General features: G+C 37.1%; 1 protein-coding gene across 1 annotated transcript in view; it reads left to right on the forward strand.

Annotated features, from left to right (window-relative positions):
- Positions 1-11894, forward strand: part of LOC110288681 (cytochrome P450 2C29) — a 16908-nt gene extending 5014 nt beyond the window's left edge. The window contains exons 4-5 of the mRNA XM_021154966.2: positions 9569-9729; positions 11691-11894. Of these exons, the coding sequence (XP_021010625.2) occupies positions 9569-9729; positions 11691-11879 (350 nt within the window). The 3' untranslated portion in view covers positions 11880-11894. The remainder of the gene's footprint in view (positions 1-9568; positions 9730-11690) is intronic.
- The last annotated feature ends 260 nt before the right edge of the window (positions 11895-12154 follow it).

The raw sequence follows: 12154 nt of genomic DNA on the forward strand, positions 1-12154 counted from the left end.
TTTTTTTTTTTTGAGACAGGGTTTCTCTGTATAGCCCTGACTGTCCTGGTACTGACTTTGTAGACTAGGCTGGCCTCGAACTCAGAAATCCGCCTGCTTCTGCCTCCCAAGTGCTGGGATTAAAGGCATGCGCCACCACGCCCAGATGAGTAGGTTTTTCTTGTTGGGTGTTGTATGCATGATTTTATGGCTGACAATTCTCTGCCAGGAGTTGTGCAGGAGGAATGACAAATGGCTTTGGAACATATGGAATGTAGCCCATGTGTTACTGCAGCCATATGGGTAGGCACTGGTGTGACACAGCCCTGAGGACTATGTGTACTGAGAATTTTATGCTGTTATGGAGTTCTGCTCTGCTTGCTGCCCTCTTAATCTAAGCATTATATGAAAACTTTAAAGGGGCTTCTAGGCCCTCACTGGACAGTATTGGTGGCAGTCACAATATTAGTACTTGATCTCTTTTGGGCATTGCTGCTGGAGCAGATTAATGATTCAATCACCTCCTTAGAGAAAAACTTAAATTTTCAACAATGACTACCACCCTTAGAAAACTTTGGGAAAAATGAATTTCTTAGTTAAGCTAGGTTGAGATTTTTTTTTTTTTTACTACTGGCTCTGATGTAAAACATCTTAGCAAACATTGTAAAGTTCAGAAAGGCACACTCTTAGTTAAGCTAGGGACCCTTTATAGTCAGGGAACAAGACAGTGGCTGTACTGTCTTATGTGACTCTCACTGAGGCTGGACTGGTGATAATTCATTTCTTATACCCACTTTTGCCCTCAGTTTCCTAAGATTTATTAAGAATTGCTGATGAGTAGATGTGCATTTTGAGGGTTTAAGATAGATCTGACTGATTTTTATATAAAAGTTTAGATTTGTGATTAAGATTTTTACAAGATTATTTTTAAAGACAAATAGTATTGTAATTACTTCTTTCTTTGTAACAGCAAATTGCTGCCTCCCAGTAAGAGAAACAAGCTGAGAAAACTCTCTTGCTTGCTTACCCTTTGTTAATCTATAGAAGTTCCTTGCTTATGAATGCATGTGGGTGTTTAGAATAATTAGTTTTCTTTACCTGTGCTATGTAATGTTATTTTTTGTAAAGATATGTGAAAATGTAACATTTTTTTCTCATAATCATTCACTAGAAGAAAACTAACACGTAATCACGCTATAATTGTATACTGCTTGAAAGATTTTGATGGGATATATAATCTGTGGAAGAAAAAATAATGGATGGTATGGTGTGACTGGTACATTGTTTCTCCCATCAATCAACTCTGTATGTGTGAATGGTTTAGCTGGGACATTGGCTCTCCCATCTATCAACTATGTGCCGTGTGTGTGTGTGTGTGTGTGTAAAGTTTGTACAAATGGGGGTTGGAACACTGTTCCTTCCATCCTTCAGGTGTGTGTATTTATATATGTATGTATGGAATACCTGGAGCCTGCTTTCTGGAGCTTTGCTTTAACCATTCTATGGGTAAATATGTATATGTCTGTCTGTACATATGTATATATGTGTATATGTATATATGCATGCGTATTTGTATGTATGAAGTTTGTGGATTCTGCCTCTTGTTTCATCCATTCTCTCTGTCTCTGTTGCTGTCTCTCTCCCTCTCATCTCTCATCTCTCATCTCTCTCTGTCTCTGTCTCTGTCTCTCTCTTTCTCTGTCTCTCTGTCTCTCTCTCTGTCTCTCTCTCTGCCTCTGTCTGTCTGTCTGTCTCTCTGTCTGTCTCTCTCTCTCTCTCTCTCTCTCTCTCTCTCTCTCTGTGTATATATGTGTGAACTTTTCTCTTTCTTGCTGGTCCCAAGGAGTTAAGTGAATTCATAGGTTTTTTGTTTGTTTGCTTGCTTGTTTTTCTGGTCACACAGAATGCCAGTCCCAGCAGTCATATATAGCTCCCTGTCTAGGGATAGGTCTCGAACTTTTTATCTCCCCACATTAGCACTTCAGTCATTTTTCCAATATTTTCTGCAGCCATTTCTAGGACAGAATTTTTCATAATAGATTTCTTGATATTCTTGTTCTGACAATTTTCTGCCTCCTCTTCTGCATGTTCTTTAAGTTATACATGCAGAAGTTGTGATTTAGATGTGTTTGTTGAAGTTGGTATCCCTACAATCTGTTGGTATCTGCATTGTTTCCAATTGTGACTTTCTGTGATGATCCTCATTTGCTGTTAAGAAGAGACATCTTTAATAAGGGGTGGCAGCTATGCTTACTTCTAGAGTAAATTGACACTTTCTTTTCCAGAAGCTAATAATTGTAAATAATTCCTTCACTAGATATGGTATACATCATGTCCAATTTCCATGTTAGAATTTTTTTCTGGCTCTATCTTGCATAGAGTTCATATGAGCATCTGTACTGATGTGCCCAGAAGACATTGTTTTCTTGTAGTCATTTACTACGCTTCTGTTCTTCCCCAGTGATCCTTGAATCTTTCAAGGAAGGGAGATAGTATATAAGTTATATTTAGGACTAAGCATTTTGCAGTTTCTCATTTTTTGTACCCTGTCCTTTTGTAACCTTTGTTTTGGTCATCATCTACTTTGAGCAGAAGCTTCTCTGACAGTGGTTAAGAAATATCTTGTATGTGTGGCTTTCTTTTGGAGTATGGTTGACATATTATAGCCTACACTATTAAAGAAAACCAAACCATTCTATCTTAAGAAGTAAGAATTGCCAGTAACTTCTTGACTATTGGTGGGACTTTGTAGCCATCTCCTCTCTCCACACTGGGATTAGGTCTGGCTTAAGCTTGTGTGGTTTCCTGAATGTTGTCAGTCACTGTTAAGTTGATAAGTGCAGCCACCTTGTTGTGTCCAGGAGACACTGTTTCCTCATAGTCATCCACCTCTGACTTCCAGACTTTTTCTTCCATTCTTCCATAATGACTTGTAAGCTCTAACAAGATGAAGCCCTGAGATATCAATGTCCCATTTAGTGCTGAGTATACCATAGTTTCTTTGTGCTCTGTGTCTTGAGTTTCTGCATTCTTCCATGTTATTTGTCATCTAATACAAGTAGAAATTTCTCTGATGTGGGTTTTGAGATACATCAAGAAATGGGTATTATGAAAAGTTATCTGAGTTGATTAACACTAAGCCCATTTAGAGTGATAATATTAGACTTAGTCTCAGGGTCCATGATATGTCTAGCCATAGAGTCTTGGCCTGATAACAATGCTAAATATGTGTTTTAACTCATGGAACAGGCCTTAAACCAAAAGAGAAAAGTGTAATTTCCATGATGTGCATGTTACTGTGGTATCAGTTGATATTCCTTGCCAGGCAAGTTGTTACTGTAACTCACTGTCTTTATCTGGGTAAACTTGATCATTATGTTCTCTTCTAGTAGGCCACGTAGCACCTTCAAACACTATAATATTTAGCCTATATGAACAATTTGAATACTATAAAATTTGTAACAATGTTGCCCCCGAAAACCTTAAAAAATACCAAACAAATAATAACATAATGTTTAGACAAAAAGAAAGCTGGGTGTGTTGGTGCATGGTTTTAATTCTAACACTCAGGAGATATTGATAGATGGATCTATAGAAAGGAAAGGAAGGAAATAAGGAAGGAAGGAAGAGAGGGAGGGAGAGAGGGAGGGAGGGAGGGAGGGAGGGAGGAAGGGAATAAGGAAGACCATTCTAGGCTAACATCTCTGAAGATTATAAAGATTTTTTTCAATAAAATATTTGTGACAAAATTCACAATTGAATCAAATAGAGTAGTCTCCATAATCTAGTTGGATTCATTCCAGAGTTTCAGGAATGTTTTAATAAATATGAATATATGTAATCATTTTAATCATTTCTTCTACTATGGTTCTCAGCATTTTGACTTACATTTTAGTAAAACACACATGATGGCCCAGATCTTTAAAATGTACAGAGAAACAAGAAAATACTTTCTACTGAAATCATTTTTAAAATTAATTCTGAACTACTTTCACTAACTCTCCTAGCTGTCAGTTCTGCCTGTCATTTCTGCACAACTTAATTCTTTGTGTATATTTGTCTAGAAAAATAATTTTCTTTTGCTACCACAGTAATGATACTACTCAAGAATTTTCTGTAGTTAAAATTTGATTAGCTATTTGATTTCTAAGGATTTTAATTAATTGATCCATTCTTATCTCCTTGTACAAAGCTCAAGTCTAAGTGGATCAAGGAACTCCACATAAAACCAGAGACACTGACACTTATAGAGGAGAAAGTGGGGAAAGCCTCAAAGATATGGGCACAGAGGAAAAGTTCCTGAACATAACAGCAATGCCTTGTGCTGTAAAATCAAGAATTGACAAATCAGACCTTATAAAATTGCAAAGCTTCTTTAAGGCAAAAGACACTGTCAATAGGACAAAAAGGCCACCGACAGATTGGGAAAGGGATTACTTTCTTGTTTTTTCTAGGGCATAGTTTCCCTCCTTATGTTGGAATTTTCCTTTATTGTCCTTTGAAGGGCTGGATTTGTGGATACATATTGTGTGAATTTGGTTTTGTCATGGGATACTTTGGTTTCTCCATTTATGGTAATTGAGAATTTTGCTGGGTATAGTAGCCTGGACTAGAATTTGTGTTTTCTTATGTTTTGAATAAAATGTGTCCAGGATATTCTGGCTTTTATAGTCTCTGGTGAGAAGTCTGGTGTAATTCTGTTTGGTCTGACTTTATATTCTTACTTGACCTTTTTCACTTGCTGATTTTAATATTCTGTCTTCTTTTAGTGTATTTGTTTTTCTGATTATTATCTGTCTGGAAGAATCTGTTTTCTGATTCAGTCTATTTGGAGGTCTCTAGGCTTCTTGTATGTTGATAGGCATCTCTTTCTTTAGGTTAGGGAAGTTTTCTTCTGTAATTATGTTGAAGATATTTACTGGCCCTTTAAGTTGAAAATCTTCATTACATCTACTCCTATTATGCTTAGGATTGGTCTTCTTATTGTGTCCCAGACTTCCTGGATGTTTTGAGTTAGGGTCTTTTTGCATTTTGCATTTTGTTTGATTGTTGGGTCAATATTTTCAATGAAATGTTCTTCACCTGAGATTCTATCTTGCATCTCTTGTATTCTGTTGCTATGCTTGCATCTATGGTTCCTGATTTCTTTCATAGGATTTTTATCTCCAGAGTCGTCTCCCTTTGTGATTTTTAAAAATTTTTTCTACTCCCATTTTTAGATCCTTGATGGCTTTTTTCAATTCTTTAACCTGTTTGGTACTGTTTTCCTGTAACTCTTTAAGGGATTTTTATATTTCCTCTTTAATGGCTTCTAGCTGTTTACCTGTGTTTTCCTTTATTTCTTTAAGGGAGTAATTTATTTCCTTCTTAAAGTCCTTCATCATCATCATGAGAAGTGACTTTGATCCATATCTTGCTTTTCTGGTGTGATGGTGTATCCGGGACTTACTATGTTGGGAGAGTTTGGTTCTGATAATGCCAAGTAACCTTGGTTTCTGTTGCTTCTGTTCTTATGCTTGGCTCCAGCCATCTGAGTATCTCAAGTGCTTGCTGCCCACAATTTATCCGATTGGAGCCTATCCTTCCTTTAATCATGATTGATTCAGTACTCCTCAGAATCCAGCTTTGTCTGTGATCCTGTCATCTGGGCTCCTGTGAACCTGAGATTCTGGGTGTGTCAGAGTTCTTGGCAGTCAAGCTTCCTCTGAGACCCTGAGATCCTCGTGTGTCTCAAGTTCCTTGTATCCTGGTATCCTGGAATCCTAAGATTCCAGCGCCTGGAAGTGGTGTGTGTTCTGGGGACTGTGGGGCTGTCTGGTGTGTTTGAAACCAAGATATACCAGAACTGACCAGAAGCAACGTGAGCAGCTGGTCAGGCAAGTCTCCCATGTCCTTGCTCCTGCTGTCATAAGCCAGTCACAATTGGAATCGATATTGTGTTCCACTCACTAGTCATCCTAAGATCTCGTAGAGAGTCCTCTGGGGACCATGGGGTTGTCAACTGAGGGACTTCAGCCCCTGGCCAGGTAGGCTTTCTTCTTCCCTGCTGCTGGCACAGGCCCAGCATGATTGGGTTGGAATCGATGTTGTGTTTCACTCACCAGTGATCCTAAGATCACATGGAGTCCTCTGGGGACTTGGGACCATCCGCTGAGTTCATCCCAAGGTGATCTGGAACTGGCGCCAATAGGAAAGCTAGTGTTTGTTTTATAATAATATTTATGGAAGCTTTGCAATTTTATGAGGTCCCATTTGTCGATTCTCAATCTTACAGCACAAGTCATTGCTGTTCTTTTCAGGAATTTCCCCCCTGTGCCCATATCTTTGAGGCTTTTCCCCACTTTCTCCTCTATAAGTTTCAGTGTCTCTGGTGTTATGTGGAGTTCTTTGATCCACCTAGACTTGAGCTTTGTACAAGGAGATATGAATGGATCAATTTGCATTCTTCTACATGATAACCACCAGTTGTGCCAGCATCATTTGTTGAAAATGCTATCTTTTTTCCACTGGATGGTATAAATTTCCTTGTCAAAGATCAAGAAACCATATGTGTGTGGGTACATTTCAGGATCTTCAATTGTATTCCATTGATCTACCTCTCTGTCGTTGTACGAGTACCAGTTTTTATCACAATTGCTCTGTAGTACAGCTTGAGGTCAGACATGATGATTTTCCCAGAGGTTCTTTTATTCTTGAGAATAATTTTTGCTATCTTAGATTTTTTGTCATTCCAGATGAATTTGCAAATTGCCCTTACTAACTCAGTGAAGAATTGCGTTGGAATTTTGATGGGAATTGCATTGAATTTGTAGGTTGCTTTCGGCAGAATAGCCATTTTGACTATATTAATCCTGCCAATCCATGAGCATGGGAGAAAATACTGTCATTAAGACAAAAAGGACACCAACATATGGGGAAAGGATTTTTACCAATCCTAAATCCAATAGGGGGCTAATATCCAGTATATAAAAAGAGCTCAAGAAACTAGACTCCAGAAATTCAAATAATCCCATTAAAAATGGGGTGCAGAGCTAAACAAAGAATTCTCAACTGAGGAATACCGAAGGGCTGAGAAGCACCTGAGAAAATGTTCAACATCCTTAATTATCAGGGAAATGCAAATCAAAACAACCCTGAGATTCCACCTCACACCAGTCAGAATGGCTAACATCAAAATCTCAGGTAACATCATATGCTGGCGAGGATGTGGAGAAAGAAGAACACTACTCCATTTTGGTGGGATTGCATGCTTGTACAACCACTCTGGAAATCAGTCTGGTGGTTCCTCAGAAAATTATACATAGCACTACTGGAATATCCAGCAATACCTCTCCTGGGCATATACCCAGAAGATGTTCCAACTGGTAATAAGGACACATGCTCCACTATGTTCATAGCAGCCATTATTTATAATAGTCAGAAGCTGGAAAGAACCCAGATGTCCCTCAACAGAGAAATGGATACAGATAATGTGGTACATTTACACAATGGAGTACTATGCAGCTATTAAAGACAATGAATTTATGAAATTCTTAGGCAAATTGATGTATCTGGAAGATATCATCCTGAGTGAGGTAACCCAATCACAAAAGAACACATTTGATATGCACTCACTGATAAATGGATATTAGCCCAGAAACTTATAATACCCAAGATACAATTTGCAAAACACAAGAAAATTAAGAAGAAGGAAGACCAACCTGTGGATACTTCATTCCTCTTTAGAATTGGGAACAAAATACCCATGGAAGGAGTTACAGTAACAAAGTTTGGCACCGAGACAAAAGGATGGACCTTCCAGAGACTGCCCCACCCGGGGATCCATCCCATAATCAGCCACCAAATGCAGACACTATTGCATATGCCAGCAAGCTTTTCCTGAATGGACCTTGATATAGCTGTCTCTTGTGAGGCTATACAGTGCCTGGCAAATACAGAAGTGGATGCTCACAGTCACCTATTGGATGAAACACAGGGCCCCCAATGGAGGAGCTAGAGAAAGTACCCAAGGAGCTCAAGGGGTCTGTAACTAGATAGGTCAAAGAACAATATGAACTATCCAGTACCCACAGAGCTCATGTCTCTAGCTGCATATGTAGCAGAAGATGGCCTAGTCAGCCATCATTGGGAAGAGAGTCCCTTTGGTCTTGCAAACTTTATATGCCCAGTACAGGGGAACACCAGGGCTAAGAAATGGGAGTGGGTGGGTAGGGGAGCAGGGTGGGGGGTATAGGAGACTTTCAGAATAGCATTTTTTAATGTAAATGAAGAAAGTATCTAATAAAAATTTGAAAAAAAGACATTTATGTACCATATGCTGTGAACATGTTCATATACCATCACCTTTCTTGACATTCCCTTTCTATTTTTCCTATTATCTTCTTGCTCAGAATTGTTATATTTAAAAGATGTATTTATTTTTATTTTCCTTTTATAAATACTTACCTGTAAATATATGAGTGTACCACTAGCATGCCTGGTGGTCATAGAAGTAAGAAACCTGTGTCTGATCCCCCTAACTATGCAGTTTTGAAACTGATTCTCCATTCTTCCCAATATCTTTTCCTGGATTCTCAGTTGTCTGGTGTGATCTGTCTTTTTATCTCTCAGAGGAACACCCACAAATGAAATATAGGGTTCCTCTCTGTTCTGTAAATTGGGTACCATTAGCTAAAACATTATTCCTCTGGACTGTCTTATTTTCTAGTATCTTGTGCTCTGGAGTCTCTTAATCTTTGCCTCCAGCTCTGTGAAACGTTGGCTTATGGGTCCAAATTGTGCATGTAAGACATGACACTCAGTAAAATGCATTGCTTTCAATGCTAAAATATAAAGGGAAGTCTCTACCACTTCCTTCATGTTGGTTTGCCCTCTTAGAATAATATCTAAAATAAAAATTTTCATTTTATTTGGTAATATTAAGAAATGCATGGAGAACTTGCTGTTCTACATGTTGCACAATATTCTTTATTGTGTAACAAGGAAGAATTCTTATCATGTTTTCCCTTCTCATATGTAAACTCATCTACACTATTGCCCTTTCCTCCTTCTTTAGATCAATAGTTGCTTTTACAATTTACTGATTGTGGATACATAACTTCCAGGTATACACTTTTCTATTTCCTTCTGAGTATCCTATAGCACATAGGCAGTGTAGTAAGTTATAATTCTGCTCCAGATATCTGAAATTTTCTCATTATAACTTTTTTTTGTTTTCTTTCCGTATAGAAGAAAGCTAAAACTGTTGAAGTAGTATAACAGGTATACTCCTTATGACTTTTAAACCTGTAAGATCATACACATCAATATGGGGCAAAATTTTAAGCATTATATCATCATAGACATTTGATAATTATATTTTGTGAAATGTTTACAATCCTATAAATCTTGGTTTTCTCCAGAAAACCCCCTCAAGTTTAAGATCGAAGTGATATTTCAATTTTATATGTAACAAATTCTTATCTGTTAGGAAAATTGTAGGCAAGATATGGTTTAAAACTCCTAAAGAATTTTTACTTGTTAATAGAAGCAACATATCTTCTTTGTCCATTTTAATGGTATTTTTTCTAATTGTTTTCTCAATCTTCAGGATCACCCTGTGACCCTACCTTCATCCTGAGCTGTGCTCCATGCAATGTCATCTGCTCCATTATTTTCCAGAATCGTTTTGATTATAAAGATAAGGAATTTCTTATCCTCATGGATAAAGTAAATGAGAATGTCAAGATTCTGAGCTCCCCATGGTTGCAGGTGAAGTCAAGAAATTTTTCCTTCTTTGAAAAAACATGGTGCTTTATTGTCACAGATAAATTCAATGTGGACCAAAAAATGAGGTGACAAGACACCTTGGTTCTGGACAGTATATTATGGAAAGAAAATCTGGGAGTCCTCAGCCCTTTGCTATGCCAATAGAAAATCTGAAGGACAAAGGCTAGGTTGGCTTAATCCTTCAAGCTACCTAGTCATTGATTTCCCCATTGATGTACACAGAGCTGTTGGTATAAAGTACAGCACTAACATCTAGAAGTATGCCCAATCACTCACAGGACATTCTTCTTGCAACATTCTTGTCCTCTTTAAACCACTAAGCAATACTCATCATATTTCTGGGCAGGAGTAGTCTAGAAAGAATATTCTCTTAAAGGAGAAAGAATACTAGTGGTAATGAAATCTGCCTGAAAACCCTGAGTATTTTCAGTGGTTTGATACTTGAGCCAGAATTCTCGTCATGAGGTAACAAGTAGAAATGAGAATATGAGTAGTTTAATGCTGTGTGGACCACAAATATCCTTATATTATCCTAGGCTGAATAGCCATCTCCTGAACTCTGCATAATAACTGTGTGAGCATAGAGAAGTCTGTAAGAGGTATGATGTACATTTGTGTTTGAGGCTCTAAGGAGCTCCACCCACTTCTGAACATTCGCTCCATGATGAATCTGGTTTACAGGAGTTAAATATACCTTTTTGATTAAATCAAGTCATCCAACTCTTCTATTTTGCTGTCAACTGAAAACTGTTAATGTCAATAATTTACATCATATCATATTTCAAACTTGTAGGAAAGGAATGCTATATGCCTTTAATGAATTGTTATAAATATCCTTTATACTAAAAGGGATTCATTAATGTAGAAACTTATGATCTTTGGTCAATTGGTCAGGAATTTTTCACCCAATTCTTTCTACTATCACAGAGCATTACATTACTCTATGCATGAAATGAAACATTTCTTTACATTGAACACCATTTTTATTCATGTCTAAATCTATAAACTTAAGTTGGAAGTTCTATATATTTTAGATGTGTATATTTCTTCACATCTGTCCATTTAAAAAGGTTCTTTGGTGTATGTATAATGAATATTAATATATGTGTATATTGTAAATTAATACAGAAGCTGATTTTCTTCATCTTAGCTAGTTCCCCAATAATGACACAGAGAGACTAAGAAAATTTCATAATTTCCAAGTTAAAACAAGATGACTAGGCGTTATAATTCTATTCTAATTCTGTAATCTAATCTGGCTGCCTACCAGCAAAATACCCAAGCATTTGCATTTTTGGATTGGTCTGGCTCTCTGGACTTCAGATGTATTTTGCTCTTATGTCTTTCTGGATCTATTCCTCATGCTGAATTCTCTCTTCCCATCTCTCTTCCTTATTCCCTGCCTCGTAGAAGTCCTACCTTATTTTTTTCTATTGCCTAGTTATTGGCTTTTCAGCTTTTATGGAGAAATCAGTGAATAAACGGTGAACCTTATTTTCACAAACCTTATACAAGAGATTCTTTACATAAGCATTATAATGCTGTCTTAGATTGAAACCAGAGAGTGGGATAGGGAAATCAGAACTTGAATGATAGAAGGATACATTTTACACAGTACATAATACCTTATGTCTACAGTCAGGGAATGGAGAGATTCACCAGTGGTTAAGGGTGTGTTTTACCTTCCAAAGATTGGACCTTAGTCCAATCTTCAGCACCCATGTGAGGTGACTTAAACCACTAGCTTCAGAGGATCTGACACATCTAACCTTCAAAGGCACCCATACATATATCACACACATGTATGTGTATGTATAGACACACACATACACACAGACAAATAAACACAGAAAATAACACACAGAGACAGATACACAAATACACATGCACATAACTAAAATTAAAGCATCTTAACAAAATAAATTCTTGATCTGATTTTACAGGTCTGCAATAGTTTCCCTTCACTCATTGACTATTGTCCTGGAAGTCATCACAAAATAGTAAAAAATTTTAATTATCTAAACAGTTATTTTTTGGAGAAAATAAACGAACACAAGGAATCACTGGATGTTACAAACCCCCGTGACTTTATTGATTATTACCTGATTAAACAAAAACAGGTAAAATGTTAATATGATTATTTTATTGTTTAAGCATTTTGTGGTTTGTTGAACACTGAAATGTTTGTCAGAGATGATTTAAGTAAGTATCATTTGAAAAATAGTTTGGTATATGTTATGTGTTGGAATGCACCATACAGATACTGGAAACATAAAGGGAACTTTTTAACTAGAGCACACTGACTTAATTGTAGTTGAGGGGAAAACAATCCAAAGGACAGGTAAGCTGGGAAAAATTCTAATTAAGTAAAATATAACCAACTATCATGGAGTGTGAATATTGGCAG

Source organism: Mus caroli, unplaced genomic scaffold, assembly GCF_900094665.2.
Source record: "Mus caroli unplaced genomic scaffold, CAROLI_EIJ_v1.1 scaffold_15364_1, whole genome shotgun sequence".
NCBI classification, from domain to species: domain Eukaryota; kingdom Metazoa; phylum Chordata; class Mammalia; order Rodentia; family Muridae; genus Mus; species Mus caroli.